Raw genomic sequence first — 18408 nt, forward strand, 5'->3', positions numbered from 1 at the left:
GCTAGGGAAGGCAAAGGCGTTTGCTGGGGTGAACTGGTGTCTTCAGGAAAGTTGAAGAGCTTTCGTGGCTTACCGTGATAGGCTCTTCCGCTTTATGCTGCTCCACGTGGCGTGGTTGTTTACGTGCATCCTACCGGGGAGAGCTGCGGGACTCGATAATCTGGAGGGATAGGAAAAAGGGGATGTAAGGGATCTTGGGATGCTGTTGATCGAGCTGCAGTGCGGGACAGATCCCAGGTTCTGCCTGTGCACTTGCAGGACAGATTTCTGTCCTGTTCTTAACCTCCAGCAAGAGGCATACTATATTACCGCTGAGAAACGCAGACTGAAACCTGAACGTGCGAAAGGTGAGCTTGGGTATCACATTAAGCCAGTCTGGAGAGAGCTGAGCTAACAGGACACTAATCCTTCTCTTGAGTTAATTATTCTCCCTTAAAGTTTTTTGGACAACTTGGGTAATAGGGTAAAAGAGAAGATGGGGAAGGCACTATTGGGATAGGAGAGGGGGGAGGGAGATGGGACTCTCCCCTTTTGTGGAACTCGCTGCTAAGTCGCATTAGCTGAAGTGTCAGTGGGTTTTCCGAGTTAGACATTAGGAAATAAATTGTCTGTCTCCCAGAAACTTGTCTGCTGCTCCTCAGTCTGTCTACAGCGAAAAGAAGTGTGCATTCACTTTCTCACGTTTCTGCTCATATATTTGAAGGTTATTGTCACATCTCACCTTAGTCACCCTCTTTAGATTTGAGGAAAAAAAAAAAAAGACACGTTTTTTCAACCTTTTTACATAGTGTGAGCCTGGAAAGCTGCCCTGTACTTCTCCACTTTTTAATTGTGACTAGAATTAAATGTTTTGAAACGTCATTGAAATGTCCAGACTGAGATGCCTTTTGAAAGGAATGAGGCATTTAGAGAGAAACGGTAGTTGCTGTTTAAGCCCTTCTTCTGCCTTACCTGGTTTTGGCATCTCGTAATTGAACACGATGGGAAGAAAACAGTAATGTGCTCTGCTTTCTACAAAGTGTTGTGCATCGGGTGTAACATGCAGCCTGAAATCTGTCTCCAGGGGTTCCATGCGGATTGGGAAGGATTTTATCCTGTTCACGAAGAAAGACAACACCATGACGTGCCTCCTCTTGTCACGGACGTTCCACGAGGAAGAAGGCATTGATGAGGTTTGCACGTAGTTTGTTGTAATGGGCTAATGTGGTGAATGCTTTCTCGTCTGAGCTTCCCCAGCTCTCGCAGGGGGGGCCGTGTCAGTGTTGGTTACGCTCGGTTTAGGATTTTCTCAGTGTATGATTTTTCTCTTGGTGGTACACTTGGGGGGGTTCTGCAAAACCATCAAAGACTTTTATTTTTTTTCCTTTTGATTTTAATTTTGTTTGGGAGGTCTCTCTAAACTACAGCAAGTTTGAAGGACTTGTTTCAGTCACTTAATGTTGCATATGCTGAGTTCAGGACGTGCCCAGACTTCGTGCATTTTCCTTTTCCCACAAAATTTGAGTCTGAGATGTATTTAAATTTGTTGCGCTGATTTGATTTTCTGTAGAGAATTAAAGGTCTGATTGAAGCAGTGGCCCACAGGTCATAAACACCAGACATGTCTTTCTGTTTTGTTTTTTTTTTAATAAACAATGTGGTTCTACCTATTGATAATTTATGTTAGTAGATAACTCTGGCATTGTTGTTCTGTATCCACGCTCTAAACGTGGAAGTATTTTTGTGCTCAAGTGCAAGTATTTTCCAGGCAAGGCCGATAATGAAAAGCTTTAAATTTCCCCTGGGATAGTGTCTAAGAAAGCACTTCCCATGGTGATAGCGGAGGGAGCTCGACAAGGCAGCTGTTGGGGAAGCAGTGCTTGCTGGTGGCCAGCTGATGGCTGAAGCAAGTTAGGAATAGTGATGTAGCTCCCACAGCGGCTCTGGAGCCGGAAATTCTGGCTTCATCTCAGTTCTCGAGCGAGGATGGGATTTGCTGTCCTTGATAGGCAGCTGCAGTCCATAATTCTGTCTGTGGTTTCGTTCTAAACGACGGAAAAAACCAATAACCGTGCTGGAATCCTATAAAAATAATGAAGAGCGAGATCAGGATAAAGATAAGGGATGCATATTTGAGTTCAAGGGAAGTTAGGCACAGAGGTTGACGTTCTTTAAGAAGCAAGGTTTGGGTGGCTTTTTAGTATTATGAAAGTTGTTACAAGAGGAGGGGAAGAAAGACGTTGGGTGTGTGAGTAGCCAGTACCGTACAGGTTACTTGGGAATGGCCCAGTCTAGGGCTAGGTGCTGTAGGGAGGCGACTCGGAGGCTGGCCAAGGGGGGTCCTCAAGCATTTGACAGACATACAAACTGCTGAAAAGCTAGGAGGGACTCTTGCAGTGACTTAGGGGACGGTTGGAAGGGGTGAGTTGCTTGGCTATGGTCCGCAGAAGGGGCTGACTGGGGTGGGTGAGTCTGAGTCGCTCCTCATGCAATGCAATTTGCAGGTCATTGTTCCCCTGCCCACCTGGAATGCACGAAGCCGGGAGCCTGTGACTGACAACATGGAGAAGTTCGCTATTGAAACGGAGCTAATTTACAAGTATTCCCCTTTCAAATCAGAACAGGAAGTGATGGAGCAGTTTAATAAGATCCGTGGGGAGAAAGGTATGTATGGACGGTGCTGGTCGTGGGCAAGGTATTTGGGGTTTGGCTGGGATTCACCTGATCAACTTGTTACTTGCTCAGGCACCCTGGTGATCATCTTTAACCTCAAACTAATGGATAATGGAGAGCCAGAGCTGGATGTGACTTCTGATCCCCGAGACATTCAGATGGCAGAAACACCCCCCGAGGGAACGTAAGTGTGAGGAGTGTTACAGGCCCTTGGACTCTGATCAAATTATGTGTAGACTTTGGCTATATACTGTGTGCATGTGTGTTTTAAAAGCTTCTCTTCTATGGTGAATTGGAGAATTTAGAAGATCTTTAGTTTGTTCTTTAGCAGTTTGGAGTTTACGTGTGTAGACGGCCTGTGGGCGTTACGGTTCCGTGTTTGGCACGAGTGCCGGCGTTGGCTTGTCTCAGCTTAGTCAAAGCAGCAAACTCGATGCACTTCCTTAGGCACCCTAAAACAGAGGATGCCTAAGGTATATTTCTCCACTCATCAAAGGTGTTTTAATTGAAATGGCAGCCGATTGTGGGTCTGTGCTGCTCTCAAACTGATGTTCAGTTTTGTGATCAGATGAACCCTGGCAAAATGCGAGGCGCTGCGCAGGTCAGTCTCCAAGAGCGAATGGTGCGGGAGGGGCATATCACCGCATCGTACTGGGAGGAGGGGGCAGCTCCTGGCCTTCCCCGCAGAGGGAGAAGGAGGATGGGCCCTGTTCAGGGAGAGCTGAGCGTTTGCCGAGTTGTTCACTTGTAGCCTGAAAAGGAAAAACTGAGCTGAACTGAGCCAAATGCTTGATTAAATCCTAGAGCTTCACGGGAGCAAACTTTACTTTTTTTTATGAGATTATACGCTTCTTCCCTCAAGTGCTTGAATTTCCTGTAGTAATTGTTTCAAAGTGTAAACCTAATTATTTCTGTAAGTATTAGCTTGAGGTTATTGAGTACGCAGGTGCAGCAAACTCCTTGGGGACCTCCAGGGATCTAATATGCTTCTCAGTTTCTTTAATGGTGAGCTTTCATGATTATCCCAAGGGGCAACTGGGACCACGCAGCTGTTCACTCGGTCCCTGCCCCCCGAGTGGGATAGGGGAGGAGAACTGGGAAAAAAGGAAACCTGGTGGGTTGAGATAATGACAGATTGATAGAACAATAATGGAAGAGAAGATAATAATAAAGATAAAAGAATATACGAAATGAGTGGTGCGATACAGTTGCTCACCACCCAACGATTGGTTGCCCAGCCCATCCCAAGCAGCCATTGCAGATTCCTGTCCCCCAGCCGACCCCCATTTATATACTGAGCATGATGTCCGTGGTACGGAATATTCCTTTGGCTGGCTTGTCCTGTCTGTGCACCCGCTCAGCTTCTATGGGAAGCAGAAAAAGTCCTTGACTTAATACAGGCATTACGTAGCAACAATTAAAACAATACGTGTTATCAACATTATTCTTATATTAAATCCAAAACACAACAGCTACTGGGAAAATAGACTCTGTCCCAGCTGAAACCAGGACAGCGCTGATGAGTGGAAGGAGCTTCTTCCTCCTGACCTTGTGATACCATTCCTTGTGTGATCCGTGCAGTTTGTTGGAGCAAACTCCTGACTAACCAAAGGGTAAGAGGACGCACTAGTGTCATGGTTTAGGCTGGGCCGTCACTAAATGCCCAACAGTGTCCCTCTCGCTTCCCAGAAGGGGAAAGAAGAGAGAATAAGGGAGAGAGACTTATGGGTTAAAAAACCCCAAATATTGTTAATGAAATATAAACAATAAAAAGAAAAAAAAATAATAACATTAATGAGAAAATAATGAAATATATGCAAAACCTATCTGGAGCTCCCAGGATGGTGATCACCTTGCTGGCAGGCCCTGGGAAAGTCCCAGACTGGACTCAGTGGCAGATGGGAACTGGATTCAGGAACGCATGGATCTGGATCAAAGGCAGACAAACAGACAGCGTCCTCCTCGGACACCGGCCACTGAAGAAAGAGACTGACTCTTTGATCCCTCAGCTTTTATACTGAGCATGGTGCAGACAGGATGGAATACCCTGTTGGTCAGTTTTGGGTCATCTGTCCTGTCACTCATCCCCACAGATGTGACCCCGCTACACTCTTCTACCTCTGTGTCTGGGAATATCATGGAACAGATCCTCCTAGAAGCTATGCTAAGGCACATGGAGGACAGGGAGGTCCCATGGCTTCACCAGGGGCAAGTCCTGTCTGACCAGCCTCGTGGCTTTCTACAATAAAGTGACTGCATCAGCGAACAAGGGAAGAGCAACGGATATCATCTACCTGGACAAGGCCTTTGACACGGTCCCCCCATAACATCCTTCTCTTTAAGTTGGAGAGATACGGATTTGGTGGGTGGACTCTTTGGTGAATAAGGAACTGGATGGATCGTTGCATTCAGAGGGTAGTCGTCAATGGCTCAATGTCCAGATGGAGAGGGGTGACAAGTGGTGTCCCTCAGGGATCCATACTGGGACCGGTGCTGTTCAACATCATCAATGACATAGACAGTGGGAACAAGGGCACCCTCAGCAAATTTGCTGATGACACCAAGCTGAGTGGTGCAGTCGATGTGCCAGAGGGACGGGATGTCATCCAGAGGGACCTGGACGAACTAGAGAGGTGGGCCCGAGCGAACCGTGTGAAGTTCAACAAGACCAAGTGCAAGGTCCTACACTTGGGTTGGGACAATCTTCGTTATCAATACAGGGTGGGGGATGACGTGATAGAGAGCAGCCCTGTGGAAAAGGACTTGGGGGTCCTGGTGGATGAAAAGCTGCTGGACATGAGCCAACAATGCGTGCCTGCAGCCCAGAAGGCCAATGGCTTTCTGGGTCGCATCAAAAGAAGCATGGCCAGCAGATCCAGAGAGGTGACTCTGCCCCTCTGCTCTGGTGAGACCTCACCTGGAGTACTGTTGTCCAGCTCTGGAGTCCTCAGCACAAGAAGGACATGGACCTGTTGGAGTGGGTCTGGAGGAGACCACGAAGATGATCCAAGGGCTGGAGCACCTCTCCCACGAAGACAGGCTGTGAGAGAGTTGGGGGTGTTCAGCCTGGAGAAGAGAAGGCTCCGGGGAGACCTTCAAACCCCTTCCAGTCCCTGAAGGGGGCCTACAGGAAAGCTGTGGAGGGGCTGTTTGCAAGGGCATGTAGCAATAGGACGAGGGGCAATGGTTTAAACTAGAGCAGGGTGGGTTTATATTAGACATTAGGAAGAAGTTCTTTACACTGAGGGTGGTGAGACACTGGCCCAGGTTGCCCAGAGAGGTGGTGGAGGCCCTGTCCTTGGAGACATTGAAGGCCAGGGTTGATGAGGTTCTGAGCAACCTGATCTAGTTGAAGATGTCCCTGCTTACTGCAGGGGCAGGGCTGGACTAGGTGGCCTTTAAAGGTCCCTTCTGACCCAACACATTCTGTGATTCTGCTTCCGACCCCCCAACTTTGTGCGTAGCAAAGATAACTGACCTTGGTTGTTATAGCCATAAGTATAAGCAAGAGCCTCTCTGCATACCATTCCTGGGTATTTAGTATAAACATCAGACGTTATCAGTCTGGGAGCAGACACTGTCTGAAAAACATACTCTTAATTTCAGAGAATGCAGTTAGTTACAAGAGGATTAACTGAAAAGTAAAATTACTGAAAAGAAGGTTGGTTTTGTTCTATCTCAAACCAGGACATTCAGCTCCTTATTCCATACCATTTATGTCGTGTTCGGGTCACTGCTCCTTGTTGTCTTCAAATATATGTACAGATCACTAATTTATGATTTATCTTTCTACAGAAAAGTTCATGAAGTTCATTTAGTCCATGATTGCAGGTTTCCATCTATCACGGCAGTTTCTAAGGGCAGGACAAATAGGATGAAGCTTATCGTAGTTAATGCCTATGGGTAACACGTCTACCTCGAAGAGGTTACTGGACACCATTTGATAAAGCTGGTTCCAGTTTCATCACCACTATGTTATCCTGAAAAACACTTAATGAACACTGTTAGTATTATGTAGCAATCAACATCATACAGCTCAAAACTGAGGATTCTCACCCAGGGTTAAGTTTCCTTGAGGTACGCATTGGACTTTTCCATTCCTCACCATCACCCACCAAGTACATCCAGATCCTTGAGCAAGAACAGTTCCACAAATGGGTTTGCCTTTGCCTGAAGTGGGGAAAAACCGAAATGTTTTTCCCCAGCATATTCCTTTCATGCACCAGAGGGACTTTATCCCCTTCTGCAGTATGTAAAAGGTCTGATTGAGCAGGACCAGCTTGACTGATGGATCCCCTGGTGTTAACTAACCAGGTGGCTTGTGCTAATTCTTGTCCCAATTTTTAAAGGTTCCACCCCCCATTGCTTTCAGGGTAGTTTTTAATAGTCCATTGTATCGCTCAGTTTCCCCAGAAGCTGGGAAAGGGAGCTGCATGATAGGGGATATGATATACCCACTCAAGGCTGTGTTCTTTGGTCCAATTACTTACAAGATTGTTTTTAAAATGAGTGCCATTGTCCGACTCAATTCTTTCGGGAGTGCCTTGTGGCCATGGGACTTGCTTTTCAAGGCCCGGGCTGGTATTCCGGGCAGTGGCGTGGGGTACGGCATAGGTTTCCAACCATCAGGTGCTTGCTTCCACCATTGTAAGCACACAGCGCTTACCCTGGTGGGTTTGAGGGAGTGTGAGAAAGTCAGTTTGCCAGGCTGCCCCGTGCTTGTATGTTGGCCACTGTCCCCCATGCCACAGAGGTTTCAACTGTTTGCCTTGCTTGGTTGCAGCATGTATTTCACAATCCTGGACAACCTGGGCAGTAGCGTCCGTAGTTAAGTCCGTGCCTCAGTCACGAGCGCATCTATATGTTGCGTCCCTTCCTTGATGGCCTGCAGTGGCATGAGCCCACTGAGCTAAAAATAGTTCACTCTCGGCGGTCCCACCACAGAAGGGTCATCAGAAAGGCCAGGTAAGGCAGACCGCTGTGTGACGTCCTCAGTCTCTACAGCTGCTATACCAAAAGCCCACCAATACCCTTTCGGATCCTTAAAATACCCTCTCCTGAGGCAGTCTGTGCCAAGGGTGCACAGAGCGTCTGGGCCAGTCACAATGGGGTGCTTCTCCCATTTACTCCCAGTTAGGCTCGCTTTGGCCTCCAGTACAGGCAGCGCTTGAGATCCCCTCCATTACTGCAGAAATAACGCCAGATTCTGCCCTTTCATGATTTGATGGCAATAGGGTACACTGTGTGCCAGTGTCCATCAGGGCTTTATGCTTTTGTGGCTCTGAGGTGCCAGGCCATCAAATAAATTCACACAGTCCGATAAACGTGGTTGTCCCTCTCCTCCTCCTGGCTGGAGATAGGGCCCCTCTGATGTTGAGCATCGTACCTGCGATTAACAATGTGTTCGCGCAACTTGTGTAGCTATCAGTGAACGGATTCGTACTCGAACCGGAGAACCACTCCCTGTAGTGCTTCGTCGATGCCTCTGTCTCTGGGCAGGTTTCCCAGCTGCCTGGCTTCTCTACCATCTCAGTCGCTGGTACGGGCCCCGTTATCCCAGGATCAGAGCCACCAGGTGATAAGTGTCTCACCTTCATGACAGCTAAAGTCCTTTCTCATGTTTCACAAGTCCTTCATAGATAAGGGTTGAATGGTTACCTCGGCGTCTGATTCCTCCTCCTGCGTTGACGCTGCCTGAGAAGGACCCTTTCCCTGATCTCCGTGACCTGACACGAGTCACCTGGTGACTCTTCCAGGTCACTGGAAGGAGCTTCTTCCTCCTGACCTTGTGAGGCCATTTCTGTGTGTGGTCAGACCGTACTCCTGACTGACGAAGGGGTAAGAGAGTGCACCAGCAGGTGAGGCACACAGTGTTAAATGGTGCCGTGTAGAGGTTTGACCTTTGTTATCCAGCTGTATTTAAAACATCCTTTTCAAGCTACGGTAATACGTGCATCAGCGTTTTGTAACAGTATTTAAAGTGTACAGCTCGATAGAAAATCTCTGTAGAAGACACAGGCAGAAGGAATTTAAAAGAAAAGCCTCCCTTAATGTAGCTGCATGGCAATAAAATAGAAAGGCCTTTTCTTTTCCTTAGCTTTCCTGCTGAAGGTTGTCTCTCTGGCATGTTTTGAACTAGGTGGCTGTGAGCTGGGTTGGTAACGGTTCCATTTGTGTGAGGTGTGAATCCTGCCATAGGTGCTTAAAACCTATGGGGCTTTAAGGGTTAAAGGGTTTTAGTTTTTAACCTAAGGGTTAAAAACTATAGGGGTAGTGCGGAGCAGCGTGGGGAGGTGCTTCCGTTGATCGCTTGGCTCCTGGGTAGCAATTTACTGGGAAATGAGAATCTTACAAGTTCTGTCTGTGGAGAAACTCGTTCATTTGGTTTAGATGGAGGAGAAGGCTTTGTGGCAGTAGTATGTCATGGCTCTTCTTAATTGGGGGTGAATAAAGGAGCAAAAACTGCAAAGGAAAGAGGAAGCGGAATGTGGACTGAAAGAGGCTCCAAGAGACGCTGGTTGCTCGGGGTGGGAATTGATGGAGTCGTCTTTGGGCTCCATGGACCAGACTGGGAGAACATCTGCTGATGGTCCGACAAGGAAATGCTGAACAAAGTGCTCAGTCTCTAAGCATCCCTCTCTTGCAGAAAGCCTGAGCGCCGCTCCTTCCGTGCCTATGCTGCTGTGCTTTACATTGATCCCAGAATGAGGATCTTCATAAATGGACACAAAGTACAAACCAAGCGACTCTCGTGCTGCCTGTACAAGCCAAGGTAAGTGTTGGACCCAAAGTCTGCAGGCGTGTGGGACCTTGCAGAAAAGGTTTAGCATTTTTCTCTCCAGGTGCGTCCTGGAGCAGGACAAGGAAATACACGTGGTGGGAGTTGGAGTTTTTATGAAAAGGAGCTGGAGTGAGCGCTTTGAAAATCAACTTCTATGCGTAGCTAATCTAGGCTTCAGTAGAGATTGGGAAATACCTTTCCTTAACTTCCTTTTAAATTCCCTTAAACAAAAAATTTGAAAGTGATCGGAGATGTGCTGGCAGTCGGTTTAACAGGATTGGGAAAGGTTATAAGGATGGGAGGAGAAAGGGTATTTAAGTCTGTATTTAAGTCATGCTTGAGGCAATAGTCGTCTTCTGTCCCTGGGAGCACACAGGCTGCATTCGAGATGCCTTAACATGATTTGTCTTAATGAAATAGTAGTAATTTTATAGAGTATTTCCGGTTGTTTTAGTTGAGTATTTCGGATTGCAGTAGCGTGGGCCCACTATCAGCCCGTCGGGTACTTGTACTAACTGCGGTCCGATGCCACACCGCTGATTGCTGCCCTAAGAGCCTGGCCCGTTTTCAGCTTACAGCATCGTCTGTCCGTCAACTTGTACTTCCTCAGCTTCTTAAATGAAAATGTGGGAAATGGTATGGAAACTTGACCGAAGCCTAGGGAGATGATATCCGCTGCTATCCTCTTGTCGCCCGAGCCAGCCGTTTCATTGCGGAAGGCAGTGGGTAGGTGCAGCCTGACTTGCCACTGTAGATCCTGGTTTGCCGGGTAGAGAATCTCTGAATTTCTGGCTGCATTTTACCTACACGTGAGTGCCATGTGCTCCTTTGTCTTGTGCCACGGTCCAATAAAAGCACTTGGGAGAGAAAGCAGAGGAGGAGGGCACGGGCTTTTATGTCATCGGAGACCAGCTTCTTGCGGGACTCAAAGGCAGGATGCCATCGCTGTGGGATGGTGCTAGCATTGTCATGATAATATAGCACGGACCAGGTCTCCCCAGATGTCCATTCGCCTTAATACCTTCTTTTTCAAGTGGTCAGTAGTCAATGCCTGGAGAGGGATGTGGGAATTTTGTTCTATACCGTAGGACTCTTTTCTGTTGAAAAGAGACTGGGTTTAGACAATTTAGACAGCAGCTCTTCTGGGTCCCGATCACCAATCCTGTATCTGCTTTTCATTGATTTTCGGGGAATAGTTGCAGCTGTAGAAGGGGAAATTCAAATTGTAACTGCTCAGAAATGGTAATTCGTGACCAAGGAACGGTCTGGCATGGAGGGCAAGAAAGCCCAACTGCTGAATGAGTGGATTATGCTGGCTGATGGGGTAAGAAATGCTGTGTTATTGTCTCGTAACAAGCTCGAGGGCTGATCGTGGTAAGTGGAGCTGGTGCTGGGGGATGAACCCGGCGCTGGGCTAAGGTGCTGAGTGCTCACGGGGTCGGTGCTGGCGCAGGTGTATCTAACAACTCTGCTTGTGCCACATCTTTGCAGACTCCTTGCGGATGTGCATAGAGAGGTAGGCCAATAAAAATTCCCTGACACCGTAAAGACGTTTACATTTAAAATCCCCACTCCTGCAGCAGAGTGGTAAAGACTGTGCAAACGAGGCCTTCCTGTAGAGCGGGAATCTCCATGGACTTGGGGCAATTAAAAGCCTTACAGTGTCTTTCCTCAGAGTGTCCAGACTACTTCCTTCTGGTCTCAAACTCCTGACACCAGGTTTGGGCTCCAGAAGCTGCATGGCCATGGGGACGAGCCATCGAAGCCTTCGCTGTGGGTTCTGAGAGCCAGCACAGCCCTTAGGGTAGGTGCCCACGCTACGCCCTGGACGGGTTGTGGAAACTCACTCTTTTACTCAGGTACCTGAGCAGAGCTTGGTCTGCCCCAGGTGGCTCTTTCCCAAGGGAAAACCAGTACTTCAGTCCATTCTGAGTTACTCTGTGTTTATAGCTAGAGGTGACTTTTTTCTTTTTTTCCTCCCTGAAGCTGCTGAAAAGGGTTGCTCATTCCCTGGATTTTCTCTTTAGAGTTGGAGCCAGCATGTTCTGCAGATTGACGCTACTCCCCTGCACTTGTACGGGGACTCCGCTTTGTAGGGGGCGCCCGGGCAAGGGTGTACCACCGTTAAGGTGTTCCTTTAGCGCAGAGTTGACGCGGCAGTGATGCTCAGCTCTTTAGCACAGGTGGTTTTTGCAGAGCCTCGGAGGCCAGGTAACTGTTGAACTTTCCTGGTCCGGCAAAGGGACGGGTAACAGGCAGTGAAGGTGCTCCTGTCGCACGGCCCAAGGAGATGGCGTGCTGCGTGTGGTACGTACTTAAGGGCTCTTCGCTAGTCTTCGGGGAAGCGTCATGATGCCTGAGCCAGGTGTTAATTTTTATTCATATCCTCCTGGTAAAGGCCAGTGAACTCCTGTAAGGGAGCGCCATTCATCTGTCAGTACGGAGAGGAGACACCTGTGTTCATCCGTGTTGTTGGTTTTATAAGAAAGTCTGTTATAAACCAGCCTGGCGTGCAAAGGGCAGGCCATTACCTGATGGTGAGCTGGCAGATGGCTCCTGATTGCAGTCTCTTTACATGCTTCTTGGTGAACTTTGGGCCAGGTGTCTTTGTTTGATGCTTTTGTGCCTTATGTTGGACATCGGTAGGTACAGCCTTCGGCTTGCCTCTCTGCCTTCTGGTCTACTTTCAAGACCTGCTCAGGAGGACTGCCTTCAGCAGGCGGTGGCTCCCCTCCTACTGTAGGGCTGTAAGTCAGATCGCCTTCATCTCTGAAGGAAAAGCTTGTACAGGGGCTGGTCAGGGTTAATGTGCTGGTATTAGAGAAGAAAGAATGGAAATCCATCATGGGCTTCAGGGTACAGAAGTGCCTTTACTGAAAGCTGGGGTTTTGCAGCCATTGCACCATTCTTCGTCAGGAATAACAGCTTGCGTCCCGAGCAGGGCCCTTGTTTTCCTTTTGTTATCTGCCCTTTCTGGAAGCCGTGTTTCTTTGGGTAGAGGTTTCTCCATACCGTTCTGGAGCCTGTAACGCCCTGGTGGCAGGGGCAGGCTGGTTTTCTGCAAATCCTTCGCCAGCGTTGGCAGGTGTGATACCACAGTACCAGCCTCCCTGGGAAAGGCTTGTGCATCCCGAAGGATTGCTTCCATCGCGTCCCTCCCACAGTAACTATTCAAGCTGGTGTGGCAGCACGGCCTGGGCAGACAGGAGGAGCCAGGCCTTGTGCGAGGAGCTCCCTTCACGAGGGCACTCCAAGGCAGTCGTAAAGAACGTCTTGGTGCTGAGAGAGTGTCTTTTACCGTCGCATCCTGCAGAATTCTTGTCTGTCTGACCTGTCTCCGTACGTCTTTGCTAGATACACTGCTCCAGACCGCTTGAAGAGGTGCTTTCCTGGCTGTGACTGAAGTCATTTGATGTTGGAAAAGGAAGCGAAACAGGAGGGCAGCCACAGTGGTGGCGCACGGTGCCTACCTGGGACACCTGCAATTGCACTGCACCCTGCTGCAAAGGGGGTGCTGGCTGTAAGGTCCCCTTCGGGTACTGCCCTGCCTCACGAGCTGGGCCCGTTGAGACAATTCAGCTTTGCTCTGCTTCTCTCCTTTTTTCTTTTTTTGGTGTTTATTCCCTCGGGAAAGTCAGGCGGGTTGTGGATGAGATAATTTAATTATGCCAACATGTTGAAAGCAGTCCGGTTTTCAGAGTGTGTTCTCTCTCTGTCTCAGCCTCGGGTAGCTTTAATTGCCCTTAAGTCGATTTGAGGAGGTGGTGCCACCAAAAACCTGACTCTGCGCTCTGTGTCTCCTAGCATGGTTATTGGGTGATTTCTGGAAGAGTTAGCACCTGCCTGCTTTTTCCACAGTGAGGAGATACTTAACGAATAGCAGAAAATAAATTTAGTAAATACAGAAATGTGTTTAAGTGGACTGTGGTTCTGGTGTAAATTTTCTGGATTGGGGAGCGAGGGTTGGTGAGTCCATTTCCAACATCAGTATCAACATCCACACGTGCTTGCCCACAGAAACGTACCTAAATGAATTTATTCATCTGTGCAAGGTGATTTCTCATGGATCCTGATAGATTATCTGCCATTTGTGGGGATCTTGTCTCTCACTGGGGTCTAAATGTGGTTCCTCCTGCGTTAATGAGTTGGTCAGTCAAGCCTTACATCCATACGTGTTTCCACCTCTCTGTAAAAACAGCATTTCCAGTGGCTTTCGCTTTAGCTAAATGCTGGAGAGGTTTATTTTTTCATAAAGAGTTCTTTGGGATGGGATTTTCCCTCTCAATGCATCCAAAACCTTGTGTTTTAAGGCAGTTTGAGTTCCTGCAGGCCGTGATCATCCTTCGTGGTGTCGTGTCTCTCTCTCCTTCCCCAATTACATGCCTCTGCACAGAGGTGATGCATACCCACGAGCTTCTGCCGCTTACGCACGCCTGCCTCTCCCCTCTGCAGTCTCGCTCGGGCTGTGATCTGCATTTGGCATATTATGGTAAAGGGGAGGTGAAACAAGCCGCTGCAACTCAAGCCCAGTTTACAAGGTCGTCAGTCAGGCGTGTAGCATAGAGAAGTATCCTGAAATTTGAAGCTCCGTTCAGAGAGTTGCTCTGCCACTTCAAGGATTTGAGCTGGCCCTCAGAGGAGATGGGCCCTGTCAGACTGCACCCCTGGGCAGCTGTTTGCAGGAGAAAGGAAGGGTCATTTGTCTGTAATGGGAGGGTTTTGAGTAGCTTGCCGTATATATAATTGCTCCTCCTTTCTGCTTCTGAAGACGTTATTCCTCTAAACCTTGTGGTTTCCTCCAAGAACATGGATATATTTTGCCCCCATCAGCTAATGCAGAAGTGGGTATTGTGGTTGCAGCTACTACTAAAGCATCTCTGTTTTAAAAAGCTTCTGCCTAATTGCATCCAAAAATGCCCAGTTCCTGATACGTAAACCTCCTTTTCCATTTATTGAGTCTATTGAGAAGGGTGGAGTAGCACATGGCGACCTTATATGTCATACAGTGATGAAATCTTGGTTTGACCTTACTGCTGAGTTTGCTAATTAATAAGTTTTGATCATCACAGGATGTACAAATATACTTCAAACCGTTTCAAGACCCGTGCAGAGCAAGAGGTGAAGAAAGCAGAGCACATGGCAAGGATAGGTGAGTCCTCGGGTATGCACGCATCCTGATTTTGCTGTAGCAAAGGAAAGGACGAAAGAGGCTGCCTTGTCGGATATGACCTGAAATTGCTTGTTTCTGTGATCATTATGGTTGCTCAGGATGTTAGTTAATACAGCGAATACAGTTGACCCAGGCTTACTTCCATGCAATGGAAGGAACATACACTGTCCCTAAAACCACTTCCTCTGGGGAATATACGTACAGAACAACCCTTGGAGTCACAGTTGTCTGCCCTGGCTCCATATGAAGCCTGGCTAAGCTGCTGCCCTGTTACAGAATCGCAGAATGAAAAGGGTTGGAAGGGACCTCTGGAGATCACCCGGTCCAGCCCCCGGCCAGAGCAGGGTCACCCACAGCAGGTGGCACAGGAACGCCTCCAGGCGGGGTTGGGATGTCTCCAGAGACGGAGACTCCACCACCTCTCTGGGCAGCCTGTGCCAGGGCTCTGCCACCCTCACAGCAAAGAAGTTCCTCCTCGTGTTGGGATGGAACTTCCCATGGTCAAGTTTGTGCCTGTTACCCCTTGTCCTGTCCCCGGGCACCACTGAGAAGAGCCTGGCCCCATCCTCCTGACACCCCCCCTTTCAGTATTTATAAGCGTTGATAAGGTCCCCCCTCAGTCATCTTTTTTCCAGACTCAAGAGACCCAAATCCCTCAGCCTTTCTTCACAAGAGAGATGTTCCAATCCCCTCAGCATCTTGGTAGCCCTTTGCTGTCCCCTCTCCAGCAGTTCCCTGTCCCTCTTGAACCGGGGAGCCCAGAACTGGACCCGGCGCTCCAGGTGCGGCCTCCCCAGGGCAGAGCAGAGGGGGAGGATGACCTCCCTCCACCTGCTGGCCACGCTTTTCTGGATGCCACCCAGGATGCCATTGGCCTCCTTGGCCACCAGGGCCCATTGCTGGCTCATGGGCATCCTGTTGTCCCTCAGGACTCCCAGGTCTCTTTCCACAGAGCTGCTCTCTAGCGGGTCACCCCCACCCTGTCCTGGTGTGGGGGGTTATTCCTCCCCAGGTGCAGCACCCTGCACTTGCCCTGGTTGAATTTCCCCAGGTTCCTCTCTGCCCAACTCTCCAGCCTGGCCAGGTCTCTCTGGATGGCGGCACGGCCTTCTGGGGTGTCAGCCACCCCCCCCAGCTTTGTGTCATCAGTGAACCTGCTGAGGGTGCGCTCTGTCCCTTCATCCAGGTCACTGATGAATGTATTGAAGAGGTCTGGCCCCAGCACTGACCCCTGGGGAACACCGCTCATCACTGACCTCCAACCAGACTCCGTGCCCCTAATCGCGACCCCCTGAGCTCTGTCTTTCAACCAGTTTTCAATGCACCCCACTGTCCCTTCATCCAGCCCACACTTCCTAAGCTTCCCCGTGAGGATGCTGTGGGAGACCGTGTCGAACGCCTCACTGAAGTCAAGGCAGACACCACCCACTGCCCTCCCCTCGTCTGTCCATCCAGCCATGCCGTCATAGAAGGCTGTCAGACTGGTCAGACATGATTTTCCCTTGGTGAATCTGTGTTGACTGCTTCCGATAGCTTTCTTTTCCTCCCCATGCCTTGAGATGACGCCCAGAACGAGCTGTTCCATCATCTTTCCAGGGGTGGAGGTGAGGGTGACCAGCCTGTAGTTTCCTGGGTCTTTCTTCTTGCCCTTTCTGAAGACTGGAGTGACGTTGGCTTTCCTCCAGTCCTCAGGCACCTCGCCTCTTCTCCAGGACCTTTCAGAGATGATGGAGAGCTGCCCAGCAACGACTTCTGCCAGCTCCTTCATCCCTCTTGGGTGCATCCCATCAGCTCCCATGGACTTGTGGATATCCAGTTTACTTAATTGATCTCTAACTTGGTTCTCCTCAACCAAGGGGAAGTCTTCCTTTGTCCAGACTTTCCCTGTTACTTTCTCCAAAGTCTGGGACTCCTGAGGGCTGGCCTGAGCAGTAAAGACCAAAGCAAAGGCGGCATTCAGTAACTCTGCCTTCTCCGCATCCTCTGTCACCATGGCTTCTGGCTCGCCCGGCAGCAGGCCCACGTTTTCCCTAGTTTTCCTTTTGTCTCCAATATACTTGTAGAAGCCCTTCCTGTTGACCTTGATGTCCCTTGCCAGGTTTAATTCCAAGGAGGCCTTGCCTTTCCTCGTTTCATCCCTGCATACTCCGACAGCATTCTTGGAATCCTCTCAGGGGGTCAGTCCCTTCTTCCACTTACTATAAACTTACCTCTTCCGCTTGAGCTTTTTCAGGAGCTCCCTGCTCAACCATGCAGGTCTCCTGCTGCCCTTGCCCGATTTCTTGCTCTTACGGATGCCCCGATCCTGATCTTGGAGAAAGTGGTGTTTGAATACCAACCAGCTCTCTTGAGCATCTCTCTTAACCCCCTGGTTACCCCACAGTTCTGCTCTCACCTTGTGTGTATCATTAGCTTTTGGTTCTGTTCTCCTTCTCCTTCCCTGTTGAGGCAGTTGTTCAAAATAAAGATTTTTAATCTGTCACTTGACATAAAAGTGATTGACCTGGATGTACAAGGGAATCCTGTTTCTTGTTTTATTTTTTTCCCTTCAAGACATACCTTTTGTCTGTCTAGTCTTCCCTTCCCGTTAAGTCCTGTAGTTCTCAGGAGAAACCCAATTTGACGTTATTGGATATTCGGCATATTGAAATTACATAAGCGTATAAATATAGCATATAACTTCATTAAATTTGCACAGATTCAACATACAAAGCGGTCTCCGTAAACCCTGATGAGGAAATGCTGTAGTGAAGGAGGAATCTTGGAAGCTGTAAGACATGTCGAGATGTATCTTCTGGTGGGTTTCATCAGTCCACTTCATAAAACAGTGGGAGGCGTGTGTCCTCTCTCCCTGCGTACTCTCTCGTGCTGCTCTAGGCGCGTATGTGTGCAGGTCAGATACTCAAGTGGCAGCGTCACGTTCAGCCTGTGCAGAGCCGTTAAAGGGCAGAGCGTGATCCTGGCCCTGCCCAAAGCAAAACAGCCAAATGAAATCGTGTAAATTGCTACGTTCCCTGTTCCTCCTCTGTCAAGTGCAACCTAATGAGATGGGCTGGAAACTGCGAAGTTTAAGCAGATTTTATCCTGTGCCTCAATCCTCATAGACGAATTTATTTTTTAGAGTGAGTCCCATAGCCAGAGCAGATGTTCAGCGCGCACTTGCCTTGCCTTCGAGAAGGTGCGAGTAGCTTGATTAGAGAGGCTTCTTTCTTGCAGCAGTCCCCGAGGCCTCCGTGGTGTTTAAAAGGTGAGCTTTAGTGTCTTGTCACTGAAGAACACTGCCATTCCGTGTCCCAGTGCTAAGAGCAGATACCATTGGCACGGAAACACGGATGCTGGGCTTTGAACGTGGTGGTAAAAACTCACAGCAGACCTCAGACTGTTTTCTGCAAGATTTGATCACAGGAAGCCTCCAGGACTAACACATTCTTGTAGAATTAGCCTCAGTGTCAGTGGCACACATCTCACTGCTTCTAGGAAAAGGAACTTAATCCGTAACAACCAAGTTCTCTTGTTCTGCTGTCGATAGAAAAGATTAACTTCTCATCTCCGGCGTGCCTTTTTCTCTTGAGAACGCACACTGCTCTTAGGAGGCATCTTCACCAGGGAGTGGTTTGCAGTTTTCCCCTTTGAAACGAGGGGTGCGCTGTGGGAAATGGTGGGTCTTAGCTGAGCTACGTGCAGCTCCAGTATGCCGTGGCTGCCTGCCAGGGACGCATTGGAATCCATTGTACTGTAGAACTCACCGAGGCATTGATGAGTCTCTGGAAATGGCTTATGAGCTTCTGGAACCAAAACTTAGGAT

The 18408-nt window shown here is 48.9% G+C and overlaps 1 protein-coding gene across 6 annotated transcripts in view; it reads left to right on the forward strand.

Moving 5' to 3' along the window:
• The window catches only part of MORC2 (MORC family CW-type zinc finger 2), a 58951-nt gene that overhangs the window by 17253 nt on the left and 23290 nt on the right, over nt 1-18408 (forward strand). For all 6 annotated transcript variants that reach the window (XM_074606079.1, XM_074606074.1, XM_074606075.1 and 3 more), the window contains 5 exons: nt 1064-1172; nt 2484-2643; nt 2725-2836; nt 9299-9424; nt 14503-14582. In XM_074606079.1, the coding sequence (XP_074462180.1) occupies nt 1064-1172; nt 2484-2643; nt 2725-2836; nt 9299-9424; nt 14503-14582 (587 nt within the window). The remainder of the gene's footprint in view (nt 1-1063; nt 1173-2483; nt 2644-2724; nt 2837-9298; nt 9425-14502; nt 14583-18408) is intronic.

The sequence above is a fragment of the Larus michahellis genome, chromosome 13, assembly GCF_964199755.1.
Source record: "Larus michahellis chromosome 13, bLarMic1.1, whole genome shotgun sequence".
Taxonomy (NCBI): Eukaryota; Metazoa; Chordata; class Aves; order Charadriiformes; family Laridae; genus Larus; species Larus michahellis.